At 40.6% G+C, this 25,224-nt stretch overlaps 2 protein-coding genes across 3 annotated transcripts in view; one reads left to right on the forward strand and one right to left on the reverse strand.

The window, feature by feature from the left end:
* Positions 1–641: 641 nt before the first annotated feature.
* Positions 642–14,292, reverse strand: CCDC127 (coiled-coil domain containing 127). Its single transcript, XM_043978287.1, is given in 5 exon segments — positions 642–4,156; positions 6,863–6,993; positions 13,904–14,154; positions 14,156–14,251; positions 14,254–14,292. Coding segments are annotated over 5 exon segments (1,179 nt in total). The 3' UTR covers positions 642–3,494.
* SDHA (succinate dehydrogenase complex flavoprotein subunit A) overlaps positions 14,085–25,224 on the forward strand; it is a 40,568-nt gene continuing 29,428 nt past the window's right edge. Inside the window, exons 1-3 of one of the 2 annotated variants that reach the window (XM_043978284.1) lie at positions 14,085–14,353; positions 19,850–19,903; positions 24,402–24,488. In XM_043978284.1, coding sequence (XP_043834219.1) covers positions 14,291–14,353; positions 19,850–19,903; positions 24,402–24,488 — 204 coding nt within the window. In that variant the 5' untranslated portion in view covers positions 14,085–14,290. The remainder of the gene's footprint in view (positions 14,354–19,849; positions 19,904–24,401; positions 24,489–25,224) is intronic. The other variant, XM_043978285.1, reaches the window with a different exon arrangement.

A 25,224-nucleotide genomic window follows, 5' to 3' on the forward strand; every position in this document is an offset into this window, starting at 1 on the left:
ACAGCTAGTTTCAAAACATATTTATTTTTCATTAGAATTTCTATAGGTGGTCTTTTTCCTTTATTGTTATTTTGACCTGACCCATTCTGGTCCGTTATGGATGTTGATCACTATGGGTACAAGAACCTAACATAAGTTATCCATTAAATGGGATCTAACTTCCTTTTAGAGCTAATATCTGAATTAGAGCTTGGGTCTTGGGTTTTTTCTATTAACCCTTTTTTGCCTCCTACATCACTATCTTACATCCAGAAATTCCTTCAATAAGACATATTATAATAAAATATTGTGCTAGGCCCTGGTAATTCAAAACTGAAATAAAATACTGACTGTGTGCTTAAGGAGTTTATATCCTAATTAGGGAAAGAGGTCAAATAGGAATTACCATAATAACCCAGGCAAGAAGTTATGAGAAACCGAATTAGGGTAATGGTAGTAGCAGTGTCAAAGAGAAGGCAGATCCAGGAGACATTTATCATAGATGTAAATTTCAAAGCAATATCAATCTATTTCCATAGAGCTGGAAAAACACTTTTTGCTTTACTTGCTTTTCAATGGCTAATATTAAATTATCTTAATAGATTATTTTAAAACTACTAAGCAATTAAATAAAAAAGCAAACAGAATGAATTGACAAAGAATAAAGATAACTGACACACATTTTAATTAGCCACACTTCTTTAAGAAAAATACAAGTGCTTTAGGACTAACTATAACAAATGTTCTTATGAGTGTTTTCCCCTACAGTATGATATAAAAGGGGAAATATATGTGCAGTTTTTCCACTTCTATGGCATTTTCATTGGAACACTGTATTTACCATTCCTGACAAGGAATTTAGAAAAAAATAATTCAAGGACAATAATATTTGGGGGGGGGGACAGATTACTAACTCTACAGTATTATCTATTTTTTATTTGATTTTTGCAAATAGCAAGAGGTTAGTCCTGGTGCTCACCCCTTTTACATCACACAACACCCTGAAATGGACACTTTCACAATGTGAAAGTTTAAAAAATCTGAACCACAAAGAAACACACCATCACCCTACACATATATAATTTACCCCTAAACCTCTTAACTTAAAAATAATCAAATGCCACATGCTGTGATAGCTACTTCTCTCTCTGCCATCCCCACATAAAGGATATCTTCCATGTTCCTGGATAATTTATCATCCTGTATGTAACATGCCAGTAGCACTCATATCCCCAAAAGTCTTGAGCCATTCCTGGTTCCAATCTTCCTCCCTGAGCAACAAGAGGGCTCTCTGAATTCTGCTAAATTTTCTATATTCTACTTCATTGATCATTGTCACAACTCTCAGGATCAAGTTCACCAACGTTTTAATGTATAGCCCTTATATTGCCATTTGGTTTTGCAAAAAAAGACTACGAAAGTAGTATTTGGTCCACTATTCATTTTCTTCTTTACTAATAAAAATGTCCATAAATATATTCTTATTTTTATTGGATCATATAGATATCTCACTCATTATAGATGCCTTGGAGGAAGAGCAATAAAATGATGTCAATTCTCAATTAATCATGCTAATAGAGGACAGCTGGGGTAAGGAAAATCCAGGTTATTTCTACCTGACTCTGGGAGATACAACTGTAATTTTTTTTTTTTTGTAGAAGAAGCACACAATCATACTGATTCCTAATTAATTTTATTCTTAATTGTTTTATTTGGGCTCATATCTAAATCAGTTTGCACTCCATGAGCAACACTTCAGCTAGATTTCGGGAAGGGAGTAATTGAAGGAAGATAAAAAGGAAGGATTAAAAAGTCACCCTGGATCATCTAAAAAAGTAAAAAACTAAAAGCTGACTAATTTTCTTCATTTATTGAAGAGATGAAGAGTGAGGGTGAAGTGATAAAATGGAATGAGCCAAATGACCTCTAGGGTACCTTCCAAATCAAGGAATCTGGGATTCTAATTGATTTATTTAAGGTTAAATAATCAATGGAATTATTGACTAGATAATCTCAGATATAAAATTTTAGGAAATACAGAAGATTACAGTGAACTTCTTGGGCCACACCTACCTAAAGATATCATTTTCATATTCAGCCTTATGCTAAATGATGGTGAAGTGATCCAACACTTTAGACAAGTGAGACTACGAGCACCCAGGGAAACAAAAAGCACTAGGCCATTTGAAAAGCTCTAATTTTCTAAAGCGAATTTCAATTCAATGTTTACCCAAAGTTCCATATATCATTTTAGAAACGTGCATAGTGAAAAACTTTCATAATCTTCTTTCTCTTCCCTTGTGCTAAACTTGATAATGTATGCCCTTTCTGAAAACAAAAACAAAACCAGATGCAATCAGAGGAAGCTGTTAATAATGGCTCAATTTGATTTTGATACTGAACACCAAGAAAGAATACCCAGTCAAACGAAATCATTCTATGACCAGGTCACAGTTTGTAGAAAACATGTTAATATCCCTCTTGTTGCTCTCCAGCAAAGCATTACCCTAATTATGAATTTAAATAACAAGGTTCATGTTTCTTACAGTTTCTCTTATTTACTATTTGGATAGAAAATATACTTGAGTGAAAGAGTACCAACCAGGTCTCTGCCTTTGCCATTTACTAGCAATGCTAATGGAGATTCAATAAGCTTTCAGAGTCTGTTTCCTCATATATGAAATGAGAATACTATCTGTCCTCATGAAGTTGTTGCAGGGATATTACATAAATATGAGAATAATGCTTTGTAAAGTGCGACATATAAAGTATGATTAATATTCTTAAAGGACTATTTTTGATAGTTCATGCTAGTATTAATTTTCATGTTTCACTAATGACATAACTAAAATCTGCACATTGAATACAATCTAAATCTCATTCAACAGTGCATACATTTGGATACAGAAAACATTGGCAAGTTTAAGTAACCTGATATAGCTGTATTAATAAGATAAGTAGCACTATTTTGCACTGTCAGCTTTAGGACATAGAATTTATTTTATTTTGGGGGGAAAATATGCTATGAGATTAAATGGTTCAAGGGAAACCATCACTTTTAAGGGGATGATAAAAACAGACCAAAGTTATTTATATTCAGAGTAAGGTACTACTTCACTTTTGCACTAATCATTTTATAATTCTTTCTCAAAGTGAATTTGGTGGTAGGCCAAGTAATGGTGCTCTGTTATTGAAAATATCAGTGGTATAGGAGAAGCTTCAGAGAGTCTGAATCTTTAACAGCTGCAAGCCAAGTACATTAGGGAGTTATTAACTTGTTGCCTCCTCAGGGAAGGAAAGGTAAACTGCAACTACTTAAAAAACTTAGCAACCTTTAAAAGCATGCCAGCTAATCCACAGCTAGGAAGACATTCTGCTTTAATGGCAGTATATGTGGTAACAACTGCAGTGAAAAAAGAAAAGATATTGGGAAAACCAGAACCCCAGAATGTCAGTCAGTCTAGTCTTACTCCATTCATAGTCAATAAGAGAAGCCTTCCTATTCCATGTTTTTCTTATTTTTCTAATATGGATTTTTCCACTCTCTTAAATTTGTTCAATTCAACAGTTAATTCCCAGTATTTGAGATAAAGCCACATGAGCCTCCCGTTCTGACGTTTATTGGAATTCCACATGTCTCCACAATATGTGTCGTGCTTAAATATATCTGTTAAACCAGATACCATCTCTAGATCAGCAGCAACTGGATCAATGGATGCTCGAACTAACAAGCTTTTCTCGATTTCTAGGCGCTTGTTCCGAGGGAGAACCAGACTACAGTAGATATTTTGTCGCTCTATCAGTGCTTCTTCAAAGTCTTTCAGCAAAAGGGCAGCCCTTTTTTGCCAGTTTTCTTCCTTTTCCAGGCAGTGTTGATATACACTTTTCAAAGGTTGTAGCTGCTGCTTTTCTTGCATTACCTGTGCTCGTTCCTGTTCCAGGAGTTTCCTTTCTTCCACCAATTTTCGACCCTGAGAGATGAGGGCTTCACGATAGCTAGTTGTTCTATTATGTTCCTTTTCAAGCTCCACAGACAAATGAGCCACTGCACGACGATTTTCTGAGATAATATCACGGTATTTCGCTTCAAGATCCTGTTGGAAAGCAATTGTCTTTTGTTGATATGCTTTTCTTTCTTTTTCTATTATTTTTTGAGACTCTCGAGACCAAATCCAACCTAAGATTAAAACAAAGCAAAAATGACAAAAACAATAGTTGAAAATAATATTCATCAAAAAACATAATCTTAACCAACAGTGAGCTTTGTCTTCGGCTCCTGCGATTTTTTTTTTTGGGGGGGGGGAGGCAGGCAATGAGGGTTAAGTGACTTGCCCAGGGTCAAACAGCTAGTGTCAAGTATCTGAGGCCAGATTTGAACTCAGGTCCTCCTGAATCAAGGGCCAGTGCTTTATCTACTTACTATACCACCTAGCTTCCCCAAAAAGCAGAATCTTACAGGATGGTCTTTCAACAAAAGCTAAAGATTTTAGGTGTTAGTATAAGAAAGGGATTTGCATTAAATTCTAACATATAGAATGTATATTTTATATGCAATGCAAACAGAGGCTCTCTGCCCTCTACTAAAGAGCATGACAATGCAACAGGCAAATTTCCTATTAGTCTACCTAAGAAGTTTGTTTGTTTTTGTGTGTGGAGAAGAAATATAAAAAGAATTTAGCTGTTTGCCACTCTTTACTTTTGTTCCAGATCCTACTACCACTTGGTATGTTGGCTCCAACATAAAACAGACAAGACTTTAAAAAACAACACGGGGCCAGGTTATTACTGACTTCCGTTCATGGTCAGCTGAATACTACCTGAATTCATTCTATCTCAATCAACCCAGCTGAGGCCAGAGAAGCCAAAGCAAAGTTCTGGATGATTGTACTGTGAGAGGAGAATACCTCATAGGACCAAATGACAGTATAGATCTGGGGTTAAAGGGGACTTTGGAAACCATCTGGATCTCAGAGAACATCCAGTCCAACCTCCTCATTTTACAGATGAAACCACTGAGGCCCAAAGAAGTTAAGTGACTTGCCCAACGTCACACAGGTAATTAAATATCAGAGGCAGGATTTGGACCTAAGCCCTGTGACTCCAGAATCACAAAACATTAGTAAGTGCAAGGCACAAATTTTCCTTCATTTCTTCCTTTTATGAATAGCACTGCAAGAGGGAATAATTCTACCAATCATTGGCTTTTACTTGGTTATCCCAGGAGAAACACAAATTATCATAAGAATGATAACAGCAAAGAGCACTGGTTTGAAATGAAAGAACCGGAGTTCAAATGCTGACTCTGCTACTTACTAATGACCATACTGCCCAAGTGGGCTTCACTTCTCTGGGAATCCTTTATTTTCATCTATAAGATGGAGGAGTTGGACGAAATAGCACCTAGTGTCCTTCTAGTTCTAACTGCTAGGAACCCTATGACCATACAACTTAGGACGTCATTAGTCACGCTAATTTCAGGATGCTAGTTTTTCCTACACTGGGGCGACTAGGATTTAACACCCTGAGGAATAACAGAAATACAGCTTCTATAAATGCAACCACAGAGAACATGAGAATCTTACCTATTTAAGTAAAAATGCAGTTCGTGTTTCCTCTAACCAAACAAGCTCTCTCCCTATCCTACCTACCATGAGATCCAAAAAGAATCATGCTTCACATTTTCAGTGGTGTGAAATCAGCCCCCGCATCCACAAGTGGCACTCTATGTCCTCTGTAAGTATTCATTCATCCAGAACATCTCAACCTGAGTATCCAAACAGGGTCCTCAGACTCACCCTGCCCAAAGCTGAACAACTTCTCTTTCTACAAAAAAATGACTCCTGTGTCACTACCATTCGCTCAATATACCGTGCTGGAAATACTAACGCTATCTTTGCTCTTAGCCCTTCTTCCTCACCTCTCATACCCAGTATTTCCCAAATCCTGTCAATGCTACTTACACAATTCCTCTTGTAACTGTCTCTTCCTTTTTATTCCCACTTGCCACCCCCTTACTACAGATGCTTCTTATCACTCACCCAGAATATGACAACTAACTCTACTGTCCCTTCTCAAACGATCAAACCACTATCATAATTTTCCTCAGGCATAGTTCTAGTCATACTGTCAATCTGCTCAAAATCTTCAGTGGTTCCATCATGCTGCCCAAATAAAATTTAAACTCCTTTGTAACATGAGGTGCCCTTCACAAATTTCCAGTCTTATTTTATATTCATAAGTTCTTTGCTTTAGTCAAACTGGATTACTCTCTAATTCCCCAAAAAGCACTATACACTCCCACATTTGCTCTCACAATTACCTATGCCTGGAATATCCTCCTTCCCCTCTTCACTTACTGAATTTCTACACATCCTGTCAATCCAAAGAAAATGACACTTCCAACATCAAGTCTTCCCTGATCTCTTCTGTCAATAAAAACCTTCCTCTACGAACTTCCCACAACATGTGCAATTATGTGATCTTGTATATTATGGTCACCTATTTTTGTATCTTGTATCACTATTATGAATTCCAGGAGGGCAAAAACACATCTTACCTAACCTTTGTATTTTTTTCATCACCTAAAATGGTGCTCTACAGAAAGCAGTTACTTAATAAATGTTTACGGGATTAATGAGTGAATGAATAAACCAATTCAGCAAGTATGTCTCAAAAGAAGACAGTTAAGTGTCAGGGTAGTTGAAGCTTTGTGATAGATCAGATTTCCCATATATTAAACATTAAATATTTGTCTTCCCTATCAACATCACTCACTTTTTACTTTTGGACCAATGAAGAGCTCAAAAAACAAATGCTTCTCACTGAAGCAGTGCACAAAACTTTCAGCCCAGGAAATCCGAAAACTATGAAAAACATAACTTACGAAAAGCTGCCAATCCCAGCATGGGAACCAGTAGAGCATAATTCCATCTGCTTCCATCACCACCCTCTGCCCTGGAATTAGGCCGGATATTCCAATGTGGAGGATCATTTAAGTTATTCATAGAGATACACCTTTAAAAAGATAACATTATTGTTTTGAGTGAATCACAGAATTTCAGAGTTAGAAAGGACCTCATTGAGAATTTAATCTAGTCTCTATATGAACAAAAAACCTGTCTACAATATCACTGACAAGTGATCATCCAGATTTTGCTTAAATATTTCCAACAATGGGGAATCCTTTTCCTCTTGAGGCATCTGTTCTATTTTTGAATACTTTTCTAATGATTGAATTTTTTCCCCTTTTAACAATCTAAATTTATTTATGCAATTCCCATTCATTGTTTCCAGTTCTGGGAACAAATCACAAAAGTCTAATTCCTCTTCCACATGACAGCCCTTTAAATACTTGAAGACAGTTATCATGGCCCTCCATGTCTTCTCTTCTCCGGGAAAACCATTCCCAATTCCTCCTCTGAAGACCAGTTAGAATGTTCTCATACTAGAAGGAAAATGGAAAAAAAAAAAATAAATGCACCTCCCTGTCCTGCAAGCTAGGAAGCTAGACGCCTTGTAAAGCAGGGGAAATCCCTTTTCCTAGGTAAGAGACCTGATCTCTTCTTCAGGGACTCCACCAGGCCTGATCTGTCCCCTTGGGCCAACACATTCCTTACTTTTCCCCAAACAAGGACTTTGGACTGGGCTAGTTTTGACCAGATTGGGAGAACCTGGAGGGTTTTCCTGATGCTCTTGACTTGAAGGTCTAAAGCAGAAAGATACTGCAGGATTCCCTGGAAGTAGGGGTGAAATTCAAGAGGGATTCTTACTTGGTATTGCTGCCTCATCCTTTTCTTCTCCCACATTTTTCCTATTTCTTCATTTCAAAGAAATTCTTATATCGATTAGAAAGCACTGTCCCAGTTGCTAGATTTAATTTCCTGGTAAACATTCTTATAATACATTTTTAGCTCTAACCTGAACATCCACCTAGCCCTTGAGAAAATAATGGGTTTTGCCAATGCCCAAAGGCCCCAGCTTTTAATTAATTTTAATTAATTAATTAATTAAGTTTAATTAAGGGGATTGATTGATTGATTGACTGACTTCGCTGATTAACTCACTTAATGTTAATCAATTAAAACCACACCTGAATGGCTCTCAAGAGGGTGTGGACTCTGACCTCAACACGGGACCACCCTCAAGTCCAGTGAACCAATAGATTTGGGTGATGCTAGTCAATGAGCTTGAAGCAGTGTGTATGGACTGCCTCTCCTTGGGGCACAGAGGAAGCTTCCTCTGGCAGTTCAGTTCTCTCTTGAACAGGCTGGTAGAGGAAGACTTGAGGACTCTAGGCTAGATAGGCCTTATCTTAACTTTCTGACCCAGGTGTTCTCTTTTTACTAATACCTGGTATGCTTTAATAAATGCTTAATGCCCAAAACTGGTGCTAAAGCTTCTAATTTATAAGTAAACCCTAGCTAATTTTCCCTACACTTGGGTCAGGAATAAGGTGACCACACATTAAATTTTAAATGTCATGTCCTCCAGGTGGGAGATCCCTCACTACAAATTCTGAGTACTAGGCACAATAGTACTGCCCTCCTTGTTTGTCTTAGGGTCTCAAACAAGCAAACGTTTATTAGGTATTTACTCTGTCAAAGGGATACAAATACAAAAGTCTAAGTCTCTTCCTTCAAGGAATTTTATCTCCTATTCATGATATGGGGGTTAAAAGGGGAATGGGATACAACACATTCAAAGATAATACAGGATGTTTCCCAACCCCCCTTAATTCTAGGACCTTCTCTCTATTGAATATTTTCAATTATCCTGTATATATTTTATTTGTACAGACTTGTTTGTATGTAGTCCCTCATTAAACTGTCAGCTCCCTGATCTAATCTTTTTTTTTTTTTGAGGGGCAATGAAAGTTAATTGACTTGCCCAGGGTCACACAACTAGTAAGTGTCAAGAGTCTGAGGCCAGATTTGATCACAGGTCCTTCTGAATCCAGGGCCAATGCTTTATCCACTGTGCCACCTAGCTGGCCCCAGCCCCCCATCTAATCTTTAACCTTTTTATCCCTAGTGCTTACTTATCACATTACCTGGCATATGGTACCTGGTAATTAAATGTTTACTGACTGACTATATAAAACAAATACAAAGTGATGGAAGGGTGGTGGAGAAAGGACTAGGGGAATCAAGAAAAGCCTCCTTGAAGGAGGGGACACTTGAGCTGAGTCTTAAGGGAGCTAGGGGTTCCGTAGTAGAAATGAAGGAGAGTATTCAAGGCATGAAAGGAAAGCCAATGCAAAGGCACACATAGGGAGACATGACAGAATGTCAAGTGAGGAAAATTTAAGTGCCTGAGGGGCAAAAATGTGTTTGTTGTGATTGTTCAGTAGTCTTTGCAACACCATTTGGGATTTTCTTGGCAAAGATACTAGAGTGGGGGGGGGGGCAACTAGGTGGTGAAGTAGATAAAGCACCAGACCTGGATTCAGGACTACCTGAGTTCAAATCCAGCCTCAGACACTTGATGCTTACTAGCTGTGTGACCCTGGGCAAGTCACTTAACCCTCACTGCCCTGCAAAAAAAAAAAAAAAGATACTAGAATGGTTTGCCATCTCCTCCTCCAGACCATTTTGCAGATAAGCAAACTGAGGCAAAAAGGGTTAAGTGACTTGCCCAGTGTCTCACAGTTAATAAGTGTCTAAGGCCAGATTTGAATTCAAGAAGAGTCTTCCCTGACTCCAGTCCACACACTCTATTCTAGCCCTGGGCAACTGATGACTCAACTCACAGATGAAAAACTGTTCTAGCATATTAAGTATTGAACAAATGGCTGTTATTGTTTCTGACTTTTCATGACCCCATTTGGGGTTTTCTTGGCCAAGATACTGGTTTGCTGTTTCCTTTTAGTATATAAAATACTGAATAAAAGGCCCTGAGTGAATGTTAAATCGTTCACTGCATCTATAATATGCTTTATGGTCTGGACACTTACGGCTCAGGAGAGCTAAGTTAAGTCAGAAACTCAGGCCAAGACCAAACTTTGGCAACTTTGTTTTTCATATAAGTTGATGACTACATGTACAAGAGTTTCTGAAACCAGGCAAAACCATAAAGTACAGTCTTTTATCTCTGAGGCAGGTAGGTGGAAGATGAGTCAAGACTCTCTCTCCCCTTCCCTTTCATCCTCCTTCACACCCTTTCAATGAAAGACAATGCTCTAAGATTCCTAAACACAGATATATCTGGGAGTCCAGGTAACAGTTAATACCTGGCTTCCCCACTAATAACAGATCTCTTGAATTCAAATGAATATTCTTATCATACACCAAATATGTAACCTTTTCTGTATAAAAGGGGAAAAAATGGGAAGTCATCTTAAATAAGTTGCCCTGCATATGTCTTCAAATTGCACTGGACAAAGACTTTATGATTGGCAACACATTCTGTAGCCTCCATCACCTATAAGGAATACCCTTCAATAATTCTCATTTGGATACAGAAGTCTTCTGTATAGGGTTCTTCCTTTTTCTTTCTAGTATGGGCATTACATAATCACTCATGTGAAGATGTAGTTGCCACCAAAAACAGGAATGAAAATGGATGGGAGAACTTGATCAATCTCTCGTTTTGATGATAAGAAAAGCTTTGCAAAAACACAGAAATAGTACATTTTAAATTAATGAAGCCTTTTCAATTGAGCTAATTCAGGTAGTCTGGTATGAATGAAGATGGACAGACTTTGAGGATAAAGAATCAATAAATTTTGGTAACTGACTGAACATGGGTGAGGCAGGTGGAGAAAGTATGGCAAGTAAAAATGAAAAATGAAGGATGACTTCAGAGTTGCCAAACTGAGTGACAAAAAGAATGGTATTACCCTGGACCAATATAAGGAAGTTGGGATAAAGGGCATATTTATGGGAAAAGATAATCAAATCTTTTGGACAATTTGAGGTCGAGACAACTATGAAAATGCTGAAATAGTAATAGCTACCAGAGATGTAGAACTAGAGCTCAGAAGAGAGCTAAGAGTTGGAAATATAGATTTGGGAGTCATCTGCATAGAAAATAGTTCAATCAGGGGCAGCTAGGTGGCACAGTGGATAAAGCACTGGCCTTGGAATCAGGAGGACCTGAGTTCAAATCCAGCCTTGGACACTTGACACTTAACTAGCTGTGTGACCCTGGGCAAGTCACTTAACCCTCATTGCCCTGCAAAAATTAAAAACAAAAACCAAAAAAACCCAAACAAACGAAAAAAGAAAATAGTTCAATCCATGTAGCTGTGAAAAAACCAAGAAAACAGAGACAGACATTGAGATGGTTGAGGGCAGAATCCTTGGTTAGACTCAGGAACTGTTGGACGGTGGGGAAGAACATTGGATGATCACCCTATGAAGGACACTGGAGGAGATATGAATAGAAAACCAGGATAAAGCAGTATCATAAAAACCCAGGGAAAAGTACAAAACAGAACTCATAATCTTTCCTCCTGCCAAATCCTCCCTTCTTCAGGACTTCTCTTTTACTGTAAAGGGTACCATCATTTTCCCAGTCACTGGAGTCTACTTCAGTGTCATCCCAAATATCCAATCTATTACCAATTCATGTTATTTTTACCTTTACAACATCTCCATCTCTCTTTCTCTCTCTCTCTCTCTCACACTCACACTCACACACACACACACACACACTCACTCTTTCTCTCTTCTCTCTCTCCTCTCCTCTCCTCCAACTGTCATCCTAGTGTTCAGGTCCTTATCACCTTTCCTGTAGACTACTGCAATAGCTTTTTTTTTTTTTTTTGGGCAGGGCAATGAGGGTTAAGTGACTTGCCCAGGGTCACACAGCTAGTAAGTATCAAGTGTCTGAGGCCGGATTTGAACTCAGGTACTCCTGAATCCAAGGCCGGTGCTTTATCCACTTCACCACCTAGCTGCCCCTGCAATAGCTTTCTAATGGGTCTTCTTGCCTCAAATCCCTCTCCTTTCCAATCCATCCTGTATCCATTTGCTAAGGGAATGTTCTCAAAATGTTAAGTCGGACCATGTCACTCCCTTAACTGAATAAATTCTAGTGGTTTCCTATTATTTCCAAGATCAGATGTAAAGTCCTCCCTTTGGCACAAAGGTCTTTTCCAACCTTTCCAATGTTCTTCCACTACTTACTGCTCTGTACACACTGCACTTCATTTACTGTTTTTCTGTGCCTTTTCTGTCCCCCATGCCTGGAATGTTTTTCCTCCTCATCCCTGCCTCTGTTTCCCTGGACTTCTTCAAGACTCAGCTCAAATCTCATCTACTCCACCACAATGCCCCACAGATACCTAAAACTCAAATGTCCAAAAAAGAACTCATTCTCTTCTCCCTAAGATCCACCCCCTTCCTAAGTTTCCTATTACTGTTGAGGGTACAATCATCCTGCATCCCTCAGGTTTGCAAACTAGACCACATCTTCCAACTTTTAATACCATTCAGATCCATTATCTAATCAGCTGCTAAATCTTCTTAATTCTATATTTACAACTACTCTTGCATCCATCCCCTTCTTTCTATTCATACAGCCCTCATTACCTCTTTCCTAACACTAATTCAAGTCTCTTAACCAGACTCCTCCATACATCAAAAAACTGGCTAAGTTTTGCCTTTCTTTGTATTCTCAGAACAGTGCCTGACTTAGTGATTGATGAATGCTTGATGACTGCCTTTTTTCCATAAAAGCCTGTCCTTTTAAAAAGGACTATTCTCCTGGTGATGCTATATGGCTACAGATCATGGTATAGGATGATGGATGGTACAATGAAAAAGCAAGAGATTTGGCATCACAAGGCCCAGGTTCAAATTCTGACTGCCACTTATTTGTGACCTTGCACAAGTCACTTAGTCTAGTTGGAACTATAAATTCTATGGTCTCTTCCTGTTCTAAATCTACCATTCTATAATTTCAGAAGAATCTTCCAACTACTCCCACACATGCTAAAGTCTCAACAAACTGGACCTCTCTGCAGTTCTCTTCCCCAAAGGCTAGCTGGGTGTCTTTATTTGTAGCTCCTCTCTATGCCTAGAATGCTTTTCAGTTGACTGCATACTTTGCATCTTCCCTTCAAAGCCCAGACCACATACCTCCCATGACTTCATTTAACACCTCACAAACAGAAGTGGTCTATCCATCCTCTTTACAGTCTGTACCAGTCAGCATAAACTACCTCATCTATTAAACCCTTGGCGCTTGTAAAGCTTGTAGAATATGGTGTTCTGGGTAGCAATTTTTTTTTTACTTCAGGTCTGACTCCCCCAGGAAGAGAATCTAACTTATTACACACCTGTAGGCTTGATTAAAAAAATACTGAATATAAGCTCTTCTCCCATGAGTCAGGCTCATAACTATAAGCATTGATTATTGCTCTGTAATAGACGATTCCCTCAGGGCTTACTGAGTTGTTCGGCCATGAACGGAGTAACTTTCGCTACCCAGAAAACTGACTCATTCATGGGGCACATTCAACCGCACAGAAGATGAGGTACGGTCGTGTCTCCCCACCCCCACCACCCCCACCCTCCCCTCCCGTGCCCAGCCGGGGCTTCTGCTGCCCTATGGACTCAGTGTTAGGCACGAAATTGGGACTCTGGATTTAAATCGCTGTTGAAATGAACTGGCATAAACAAGATATGGTGTGAGTGACGCGACGTAAAAATCCTCCGCCCAAACACAAAATGGGGCGCAGCGAACCCCTCTTTCTTCGTCGCGGGTTTTATGGGGCGCCACAAACCCTTGTCTTTTTAATCCCTTCAAATCCGCCACTGGGTCAGCAGCACGTGGGTCGGTCAGCCCGGCCCGGAAGCCTCCCTGGTTTCCTGGCGCCCGCAGGGCAGGGCCTACGCCTGCCCCGAAGCTTTGGGGGTCGGGACATCCTGGACAGAGGGAAGGGGGAGAGGGGAGCTGCCCGGGCTACGGGGAGACTCACCCGGGCAGCGAGGATCCCAGGTCGCGGGCCCTCGCTCGCCACCGCCACCGCCACCACCGCCTGCGGGGCCGCCCGCAACTAAGAAGAAACTCGCGAGCGAAACCGTCCCCGGCAGGGTCTTAGCGGCGGCGGCGGCGGCGGCAGGCGAACGACTCTCGCGAGAAAAAGCCGCGAGAGCGAAGGTCGCGAGAGCGAAGGTCCCGTCAGCCCCTTATCTTCCGTCTCCCGCTGGTTTGCCCTCTACCTCCTAATTGCAGGGTTCGGGTGGGCGCTATTTCGGGGCTGCTCCTCCCTCCCTGGAGGCGGGGCCTTGACGCGCAGGCGCGCAGGCGTGCGGTTGGGGAGGTAGGTCCCCACACAGGCTGTCTCCTGCAGCTGCGAGCAGACATGTCGGGGGTTAGCGTAGCTGCGCGGCTGCTGCTCGGCAGGCGGCTGGCTCTGACCCGAACGGTGAGTCCGCGGGCGGCCCGCGGGGACCGAAGGCGACAGGAGGCGTCCGGCAGGGCAGGAGGTTTACGGGCCCATCCGCCCCAGAGCGACCATGATGGAGCCGGCGTCGCCTCCAGGCCCCGATGGGGAGCATCCGGAGGGGAAGCCGGAGGGCCGGCGGGGGAGCGGGGCTGGGTGGGGTGAGGAGGGAGACCCGGGAGCCGGGGCCTGCGGCACCGTGGGGGCGGCGGCTCTAGGAGGGGAGGCCGGAGGCCGAAGTCCTGACGAAGGTCACCGCGGGCGAGCGAGGCGCCACCCCCGAGGGAGGTCGGGCCTGGCTCAGGGGCGGGGACGGCCGGAGCCGGGAATCAACTGCGGGGTCCGCGCCTCGGGTGAGCGCTGCCTGGGGGCCGGAGCCTGGACGCTGGCGATGCCAACACGGGCTAAAGAGAGCAGGGACACCCCTCCGGCCGCCCTGAGGGCCTGGACATCCCTCTTTGACCCCTTCTGACCCGGATCCTGCAGCGTTAGGGCGGCGTGGACCTGCTGGAGGGAGGCACCTTCCGTCCTGGCCGGACGGCATCCCTTCGGACATGCACGCAGCCCCACGGCAGCTGGCGCCCCTTCTGCCAGCCCTGGGTGGGCAGCGTTTCCGGCTTGCAAGTTTGGATGCTCACTTCCCAAATTATAGCTGGTCTTAGGTTTTCTGTGGCTACTGGGAAAACCGCAGCGTCATTTTTGTCACTGGGAGATAAAGGAAGCCTTTATTTAGTGATACAAGGTGTCCCAGAAGTCTTACTGCAGTTTTAAGCCTAAGGTTGCACTAAGACTTTTGGAATACCCTACATAGTCAGTAAGCATTTATTATTTATTAAGTGTCAGCTATAACAAGAGGGAAACCAGGTGGTGTGTTAGGCCTGGAGCTAGGAAGAGTCATCTTTTCATGAGTTCAAATGTGGCCTCAGACACTTGGCTGTGTAACCCTGGGCAAGTCACTTCACCCTGTTTGCCTCAGTTCTTCATCTGTAAAATGAGCTGGAGAAGGAAATGCAGTATCTTTGCCAAGAAAACCCCAAATGGAGTCATGTAGAGTAAGAAACGAACTACTTACCAACATACAAGGTGTCCCAAAAGTCTTAGTGCAGCTTTGAGCTGTAATAGCCTAGAGTTGAACAAAGACTTTCTGGAATACCCTGCATGGTCAATAAGTTTATTTATTTATTTATGAAGTGTCTTCTATGAGCCAGGAGCTGTTTTAAACACTGAAGATAAAAGAAAAACAAAACAAAATAGTCCTCATTCAAAAGGAGCTCACAATCTAATTCTGGAATATATTACAGTAATAGATATAGATGGTGGTGTATAAATTGTGAAAGATATATATGTATATCAGACTCAGGATTGTTGTTGCACGCTTGTTTGAAAAGCTGGCCAGATATAGATTAGAAGTTAGTGCAGTTAGGTGGATTTTTAATTGAATGTCCAGACCCCCAAAGTAGTGATGATAACTTGGAAGGAGGTCTTCAGTGAAGTGCCCCAGGAATCTCTCTTGTGCTAAACAAGTTATTTTTCTTACCATGACTTGATAAAGGTTTCTTTACCATATTCGTAGATGATACAGTATTGGAAGGGGAAGATAACACTCAGGGTGGTAGAGTAAGATTCCAAAAAGAGCTTGGCAAACTAGAACTGTGGGCCTAATCTAATAAGATGAAATTTAATAGGGATGTATGTCGAGTCTTTAACATGGGTTCCCCCAAAATTAAATCTGAATCTACAAGCTTGGGGAGTGTGGCTAGCTTTAAAATGATCCACATGAGACAATGAGACAATAATATGTAACATGTAATCTTATTAGGGTGCATTAAAAGAGGTATAGTTCCAAGTCTAGAGAAGTAACTTTGTACTCTGCTCTGGTCAGAACCATCTGGACAGCACATTTTAGTTCATTGATAACCTGGAGATAAATTGTATAGAGATAGACAAGGATGACGGATCATCAAACATTTAGCTAAGCACATCCCTAGGTGCTAGGAATACAAAGTACCTAACCAACGTTTTGAAAGAATGGCAAGGCCAGTTTGGCTGGATGGAAGAGTGTTTTGTAAAGGTTAGTTGGAGCCAGGTATTAAAGGACTTTTTAAATACCAGAGTAGTTTATGTTTGAATCCATAGGTGATGGAGAACCAATGAAGTTTATTGATCAGGGGAGTGACATTGGGAATATCCTTTTTTTGGTAACTGAGTGGCAATGAAGGACCTGGAGTTCATACCGTATAAGGATTGGTTGAAAAACAGTGGCTATTTAGCCTAATATAGAGGAGACATAATGAGGGACGTTATTGATTCCTCTTTCCCAGTCTTTGGCTTTCACCTGGAAGAAGGATTACCAGTTTGTTTTGTTTGACTCCAGAGCTCAGAATTAGGAGCAGAGGATTTAAGTTATAAAGAGGTGAATTTGGACTAGATGCAAGGAGCATTGTAGCTACACAAAAGAAGATTGCGTTACATGTTCTGTTTGTCATAGAGGAGGTTATTGTTTAGGTGCGGGAGTTACACTAAATGGTGGTGAGATTTAATTTTATTCAGTAAACATTAAGTGCCTACTATGTGTCAGGCACTGTATTGAGTGCTTGGGATAAAAACAAAAAGTTTCTTCCCACAAGGAACTTACAATCTAATGGGGGAAAGATAATACACAAAAGGAAGCAGGAAGTGAGATACCTGGAGGTACCCACCTCAGGGGGATTTTGTTCTGTGGAATTGAAGCTAATTAGAGTTCCTAATGCAGAGTGGAATAAATTGAATTCTCTCCAACTCTCAAATTAGATGGTTCTAAAATAGTTTCTGGAGGCAGAGAATTCTTGGTAGAGTGTTTTAGGGCTATCATGATGCTATATTGAAGAAAGCTAATGGATGGAGAAGGATGAGAAGATGAAGCCCTTTGAGTAAGATCCCTGAGAGCTAGTAGTTGTGGGGCAGTGAACAGTTTGCTAGATTTTAATGAAGAATTTTAAAATCATGAGATAAGGGGTTTAGACTTTTAGAAGTCTGTGAACATATTTCGGTGAGTGGATTCCATATGGAGCACACTCTCGGTGATGGCAACAAAGATAAGGTTGTTAGGAGAGCAGGACTGAAAGTGGGGAGCCTAATGATTAGATGTAGGAGACCAAGTGAGAGGAGAAAAACCTGATTTAAGCCCATGGCCATTACATCTACTGGAAATTTGGTTATTGCAGGTAGTTTTGTTTTTGTTATTTGGTGGGTTTTTTCCCCCGGGCAATGAGGGTTAAGTGACTTGCCAAGTGTCAAGTGTCTGAGGCCAGATTTAAAATCTGGTCCTGAATCCAGGGCCAGTGCTTTATCCACTGCACCACCTAACTGCCCCTAGCTGTATAGTCTTGAGAAAGTTACTCGGTATATCTGGTCCTTTTTCTTCCTGTAAAGTAGGCTGCATTAGCTATTATCTAAACTTAGCGTGTTTTTTATTATTCCTTCTGAAGACTTGGACAGTAGAAATGCACTAATAGTTCCAACATCTTATTTTAATAAATACCATAGTTTAAGAATGTTTTAAGTTTAAAAATACTTTTCTAGAGCTGCTTTCATGTAACACAATTACCTGGTTTCAGTTAATGTCCACTCACATCTTTTCCTAAGGAATTTACTTGATACCTGACAAAATCTAAAGGATTCTCTTCCTGTTTTATTTTATGTAGTTTTCAGCACATCCCCTCTACTAAGGCCTCTCCTAGGGGAGCATTGATCTAGTTACATAAATATTACAAGATAACTAGATAATTAAGTTAAAAGAGAAAATTTCTGGGTTTCAGTCTCATGAAGCCTGACTCATTAAAAATTTTCTTTTATCTCTGCAACATTCTTTTTAAAATATAAGAGCAGCCTGCCCTAGTGGAAAGAAAGTTGGGTTCGGAGTCCACCACTCTGAGTTTTAAATCTTACCTCAACCTGTGTAACTATGACCAAATTACATACCTACTCAGAGCCTTGTTTCTTCATTGGTTAAAAACAAAAGGGGTGGGGCAGCTAGGTGGCACAGTGGATAGAGCACAGGCCCTGGATTCAGGAGGACCTGAGTTCAAGTCCAGCCTCAGACACTTAACACTTACTAGCTGTGTGACCCTGGGCAAGTCACTTAACCCCAACTGTCCCGCAAAAAAACCAAAAAGAAACCAAAAAGAAAAAACAAAAGGGGGGGGGGAATAATAGTATTTGTGAGGAAAGCTCTTTTCAAACCTTAAAGTGGAATGTAAATGTAAGATGATTAACATTATTCAGAAAAGCTCAAATGCCTGGACAGGCATTTATTAAGCATCTGTTATGTACTAGGAACTGTGCTAAGCACTGAGGATGCAAAAAAAAAAAGCCAAAAAAAAAAAAAAAACCCAAACAACAACAACAACAACAAAAACAGTGTGTGCCCTCAGAGAGTTCACAGTCTAAAGGGGTAAACAAGATTGGAGTGTGCTACAAAGCTAGTAGGAAAGGATTTGGCAGCTGTTTGGATAGGGAGGGTGGTGTTATCCTTGACAAAACTAGCAAAGTCAGGACTTGGGGGGAAGAAAATGAGTTCAGTTTGGGACAAAATATCTCATTTACTCTCCTGAGTTTCATAAAAGAATGTTTCCTTCAGTGTTGCATTATTCCCAAAATGCATTTTAAAAAAACACACACAAAAAAAACTTATATGCAACTAAGAAATCACTACTTTCCCTAGATCATATTCTAACATGCCATCTGCCACAAGATGTATCCCTTCCTCATTCTACTTCTTTTTGGCAATATTGTTTTCAAAACCCTAGCATTTATAATAAGTCTTAGCTCATTCTGGAATTAGTCTTTGACTCAACTGAAACTGTTGTTTCCGAGGTTACCAGTGATTTCTTAATTTCCAAGTCTCAAACCATTTCACAATCCTGATGCTTTTTGATTTTTTTTGGTAACATTTGATACTGGTTTCAGTTAATGTCCACCCACATCTTTTCCTAAGGAATTTACTTAATACCTGACAAAATCTGAAGGATTCCCTTCATGTTTTATGTAGGGTTTATTGTTTTCAGCACATACCCTCAATTCCTGTTCATCCCCCACCCCAGTTCTACTTCCTTACTGAATTACTCTCTCCTAGATGTATTTTTTTTTGCTAGGGTTTTTTGGGGGGTTTTTTTGTGAGGCAATTGGGGTGACTTGCCCAGGGTCACACAGGGACACTTAACACTTAAGTGTCTGAGGTCAGATTTGAACTCAGATACTCCTGAATCCAGGGCTGGTGCTCTATCCACTGCACCATCTAGCTGCCCCCTTTGTTTTGTTTTGTTTTGTTTCCTAGATGTATTTTAATGACACTCTTGGTTCTCCTGCTTTACCTTCCTGGGCACTTGATTTAACCCTTCACTGGGAGTGTGCTCTATCCTGGACCCTTCTCTTCTGCTACACGCTTTCTTGGCTGTCTCCTCAATTCCCATGGGTTGCCTGCCATTTTTATGAAGATAGTTAACTCCCAGATGTGACCTTCTATCTTCAGAACTCCAGACCTACCTCTCCAAGGTAGGAATCAAATGTAATATGTCTGAAACAGAACTAAGAGACATCTCTATATTCGTATGATTGCCAAGTCATTTCCATTCTACCTTTACAATATCTCTTGCATCTCTTCTCTCTAATCACAAAGCCACCGTCCTGCTTCAGACTGCCATCACCTTTTGCCTGGACTAATGCAATTACTTTCAGATTAAGAGATTCCCTGCCTCAGCATCTACTGCAAAGAAGTTAGTGTCAAAAAGAAAGGCCCTGAATATTGAGGAGGGAGATCACATGCATGGCTGCTGAACTGTATCAACAAAGACTATAATGCTCACCTTCCCTTTCATTCCTTTTCCTCACCATTCATGGACTCTGCTCGTTGTCATGTATACTACCTGACTCTGCCTGGATTTGGCACTGTATTTTCTGCAGCCTGCCTGACCACTGATCAGATAGCAATTTCAAGTGCTGATAGGGGCAGTGCCAGCCTTATGCTGGTGGGAGTTCTTTGTGCCCTAGTGTGGACGTTGTAAGAGGCTTTCTCCAGATTATGAAGTCTCAGCAGCCAGGCTAAAAGAACAGTCCCTTTAACAGGGTTGACTATACTGCCAGCTCAAACTCCTGTAATTTTGGAGGCAATGCTATCTCATCATGAAGATATTTAGAAATGGTGATTAATTGGGTGCCTCTGCTAGTCCTTGGACTCCTGGTAGAATTGTGAGTTCTCTGAAGCAGCAGACAGGCTCTGCCTCTGTTCTTCTCATGACCAGAAGAACTGGAGAAGCTCATTAATAACAAAGCTGCTTTTGTGGTGAGTTTCTTCCAAGATTTATTTTGATCAATCTCATTCTCAGTTCCTAAAAGTAGTTACAAACTGCAAGGAAAACAACCACTTTGTGCAGACTGATATTTAATGGCTCTGGTGAAGTGTGAGCCTGATGTCCGGGAGGATATCGCTTTGATCTGGTCTCCACATATGACTAATGGGACTGAGGAAAACACTGTGAAGTACCCATAGGAAAAGAGACCCAAAGGAACAATGAAAAAAATTATCCAAGAGAACATTTTTGGCATCTGTCCTCACTTGACAGAAGACAACAAAGGCTTAATCCAAGGCAAGGATCTACTTGTGACTTACTGTGATGTGGACTATGAGCTGAATGCTAAAGGGTCCAGCTGCTATAGAGAGCAGAGTAATGATGGTGGCACAGAAATTACCTGAAAGCTGGACAGAAACTCAGCTTTTCTGTTTCTAATCACAAAACTTTTAGCCACGAACTCTCTGAATTTGGCTTGAAAAGAACCTTTGGAGAGGCCCCTGATATTGTTGTCAAAACTGTGAAAGAAGAGAAATATGTTGTGAAAAAGGAGTTCTTCTGTGATCAGAAGGCCCTTGAGTAATTTCTGCAGAATTACTTTGATAGTAACTTGAGGAGATACCTCAAGTTTTACGATATACCTCAAGTCTAAGCCTTTTCCAGAGAGTAGTAAAAGTAGCAGTAGCTGAAAACTTTTAATGGAATTGTAAATTCTGATAAAGATGTTCAAATAGAATTTTTTGCCCCCGCTGTAACCACTTGCAAAAACTTTGGAGTTCAGGTTCAGAGAGTTGGGAGAGAAGCTCAGCAAAGATCTCAGTACTGTCAGAGCAAAGACAGATGCTGTACCCAATAATGTGCCTTCTTCATATAAAGTCAGAGGCTTCCCTCATCTACTTCTTTATAACCAGTGAAGTTCTTGGAAATAGAAAGGTGGCTGTGAAGTTAGTGACTGTTAGCTACCTACAAAGAGAATCTACAAATGCTCCTGTAATCAAAGAGGAAAAAGCCAGGAAGAAGGGAGGAGATCATCACTAAAGAAGCAGACAACACAGACCACTTTGTATAAGATTTCTTTTGCCAGTGATGGGGCAACAAGTGTCTCAGGGATAAGCATTCAGCAAGGATCCCATTAGAATCCTCTTTAATTTTCTCTTAAGTTGTTTCCTTAAGTGCATTGGGTTTTGTTGTTGTTGTTGTTGTTTTTGGTGAGGCAATTGGGGTTAAGTGACTTGCCCAGGGTTACACAGCTAGTAAGTGTCAAGAGTCTGAGGCCAGATTTGAACTCGGGTCCTCTTGAATCCAGGGCCATCTAGCTGCCCCCCATGGTATTATCTTTAACTTTTTACACTCACACCTCACATAACCAATCAGTTAATCACATTTTGTTGTTTCTGCCTCTTCAACAAACAACATCCCTCACATCTGTCACCTTCTAGCCAATCCCATAGCTTATCACCCTATTTAAATCTTTTCTTGATATCTCTACATGAACTCTCTCCCCTTTGCATCTTCCACACAATACTTGGCACTTAGTAGGTGCTTCATCAATGTTTACTGACTGACACAAATGCCAAAGTGGTTTCTCTAAAGTGCAGGTCTGAACATGTCACTTCCCTACTCAGTAAATTCTTTTTTTTTTTTTTGGTGAGGCAATTGGGGTTAAGTGACTTGCCCAGAGTCACACAGCTAGTAAGTGTCAAGTGTATGAGGCTGGATTTAAACTCAGGTCCTCCTGAATCCAGGGCAGGCTCTCTATCCACTGTGCCACCTGTCTGCCCCCTACTCAGTAAATTCTTAACAGCTTCCATGTAATTCTGGAATCAAATATTTTTATTTCATCCTTCCTATTAAAATTTTTTGTTTGTATATTTTATAATGTGCATTAACAGTCTAGTAACACCATATACATAATTTATAAATCATGAAAATGTACACATTGAGATATTTGTTCACAAAGTTATATTGGTAGGGATTTGGGACCAGAAGAGAGCCCGGCCTTCATGAATTTAAAATGTATTGGGAAGGGCAGCTAGGTGGTTCGGTGGATAGAGCACCGACCCTGGATTCAGGAGGACCTGAGTTCAAATCTGGCCTCATATACTTGACACTTACTAGCTGTATGACCCTGGGCAAGTCACTTAACCCTCATTGCTCTGCAGAACAAAACAAAACAAAAATGTGCTGGGAAGCTCTTTTAAGAATACAATGAGGATCACAGGATTATAGATTGAGAACTGAAAAGGGACCTTAGAGACCACCTAGTCCAATACCCTCATTTTACAGATGATGAAATTGAGGTCCATAGAGGTGAGGTAGTTTGCCAAAAATAATGAGTAATAAAGGTAGGATTTGGGGGCAGCTAGGTGGTGCAGTGGATAGAGCACAGGCCCTGGAGTTAGGAGTACCTGAGTTCAAATCCGGCCTCAGACACTTAAACTAGCTGTGTGACCCTAGGCAAGTCACTTAACCCCAATTGCCTCACTTAAAAAAAAAACACAAAAGAAAGAATAAAGGTAGGATTTGAACACATTCTGTGACTCCAGATCCACTGCCCTTTTCCCTCTGTTGGACTGCTTCTCAATTATGTTGAGATACATCAATTAGACACGGAAGGGAGTTACTCAAGTTTTTATCCCCTTTGGCCATTTTAAGTGACCTCAAAGTTATGGAAGTCCTGCCTACCCTCAGAAGGATTTGGAATGAACATTTATTAATAGGTTTCTACTCCATGTCAGGCATGTAGTACTTTATAAATGACCTGAGTTGAAATGTACTAATTTACTCTGTGACCTCTAGCAAGACTTAATTTGGGGGCATGATTCCCACATCAAAGTGAAAGGGCTGGGCCACATAATTTCTAAGGATTTCGAAATTGTCTACTCCATAGATGGTTGCAGAGCCTGGGGTAATAACTAGATACCTTGATATCAAGTCTATTATTCTTTCCACCATATAACTCCCTTTCTCTGAAGCTCAAGCATAAAGTCTGAAAAGGTCTCTCTGGGCTATGTTTTTCCTCTTTAACCTGTAAGGGAATGTCAATAACAAATGACAATAAAAGCCTTTCTCATTTGTTTGATCAATAAACATTTACTAGACAGTAATCATGTAGTATTTCCAGTATCTTTCAAAGAGAAAATAACCAGAGGCATTACTAACTTCTTAATTAAATTCCTAGAGTAAAACAAGGCTGACCACAATCAGAGCGTTACTTAGCAATGGCAAAAGATAAGATCCAGGTTGCTTGAGTTTTTGTTCTCTTTGGCTCTTTTAAGTGACTTCAAAGATCATACCCTGGCACTCCCAATTCTCTTAAGCATTCAGAGTTATGTTAGGAAGAATGAAAAGTGGAGAAAGTAGCTAGTTGGCTTAAAGTAGGCAATTTGAGGGGCAGCTAGGTGGCGCAGTGGATAGAGCACCGGCCCTGGAGTCAGGAGTACCTGAGTTCCAATCTGGCCTCAGGAGTATCTGAGTTCCAATCTGGCCTCAGACACTTAACACTTACTAGCTGTGTGATCCTGGGCAAGTCACTTAACCCTAATTGCCTCACAAAAAACAAAAAGACCCAAACAAACAAACAAAAAAGTAGGTAATTTGGGGGAATTGAGAATTTTTTTCTGTAGCTTTTAAAATATATAACTTATTGACATTATCTCTGTTCCTTCAGAACTCTTAGTATTTTTACATTTGCGTTTCTGCAGCGGTCAGCAACTTTCCAGTCCAGCGCAAGAAGTTTTCACTTCACCGTCAATGGAGAAAAACAGTCATCAGCTAAGGTTTCAAATGCAGTAAGTTCACTTCCTTATTTCTGTATTGTTTACATATTGTAATATTGCCCTGGAACTAGATTTTATCATAGTATTGATTGTATTGGTGCATGTATGAATTCGGCTGGGGTTGGGAGGGTGTAGATTAAAAAAAACTGAGAGATTAGAGAAATAACAGATAAAGATAATTAACAAGTAAAACTGCTTAGGGCTACTTTTACTTTGAGGTTTCAGATTGTTGCTTTCTTAAAGTAGTAAGTTAAATAAATCAGTCCTTCGATGAAATTAGGCAGATTGGATTTAACATTTTCAAATGCCTCAAAGAATGAGTGTTAAATTATTTCATAGTTACATACAAATATCACTAATTTCTACATTGTGATAATACATAGCTATAGTTGATTAAAAGTTATTTTTCATTTGTTTGGCAAAATTGATGCCCCAAGAGTTATTAGTCATCTCAGGATTATTAAAAGTGTATTAATATGACTTTAGGGTGAATCACTTAACAGACTCTAAGACAGGTTGGCCACTGTGCAATTTCATCACACCTCCCTGAAACTGCTTGGGTTTTGTGCTAGAGTTAAGAGTCAGTGTAAGAATAATTTTGTTGATAGTTGGAGAAAGGGACAAGAATTGTGAAGTTTTCGTGTCATTTGGGATTCCAGCAGATACTAGAGAATAATAGTATGTTAAATTGCTTAAGTAAATACTTTATGGACAGTTTTCTCACAAAAAAATAAAATTCCAAGTTTAA

The sequence above is a fragment of the Dromiciops gliroides genome, chromosome 1, assembly GCF_019393635.1.
Source record: "Dromiciops gliroides isolate mDroGli1 chromosome 1, mDroGli1.pri, whole genome shotgun sequence".
Classification (NCBI taxonomy): domain Eukaryota; kingdom Metazoa; phylum Chordata; class Mammalia; order Microbiotheria; family Microbiotheriidae; genus Dromiciops; species Dromiciops gliroides.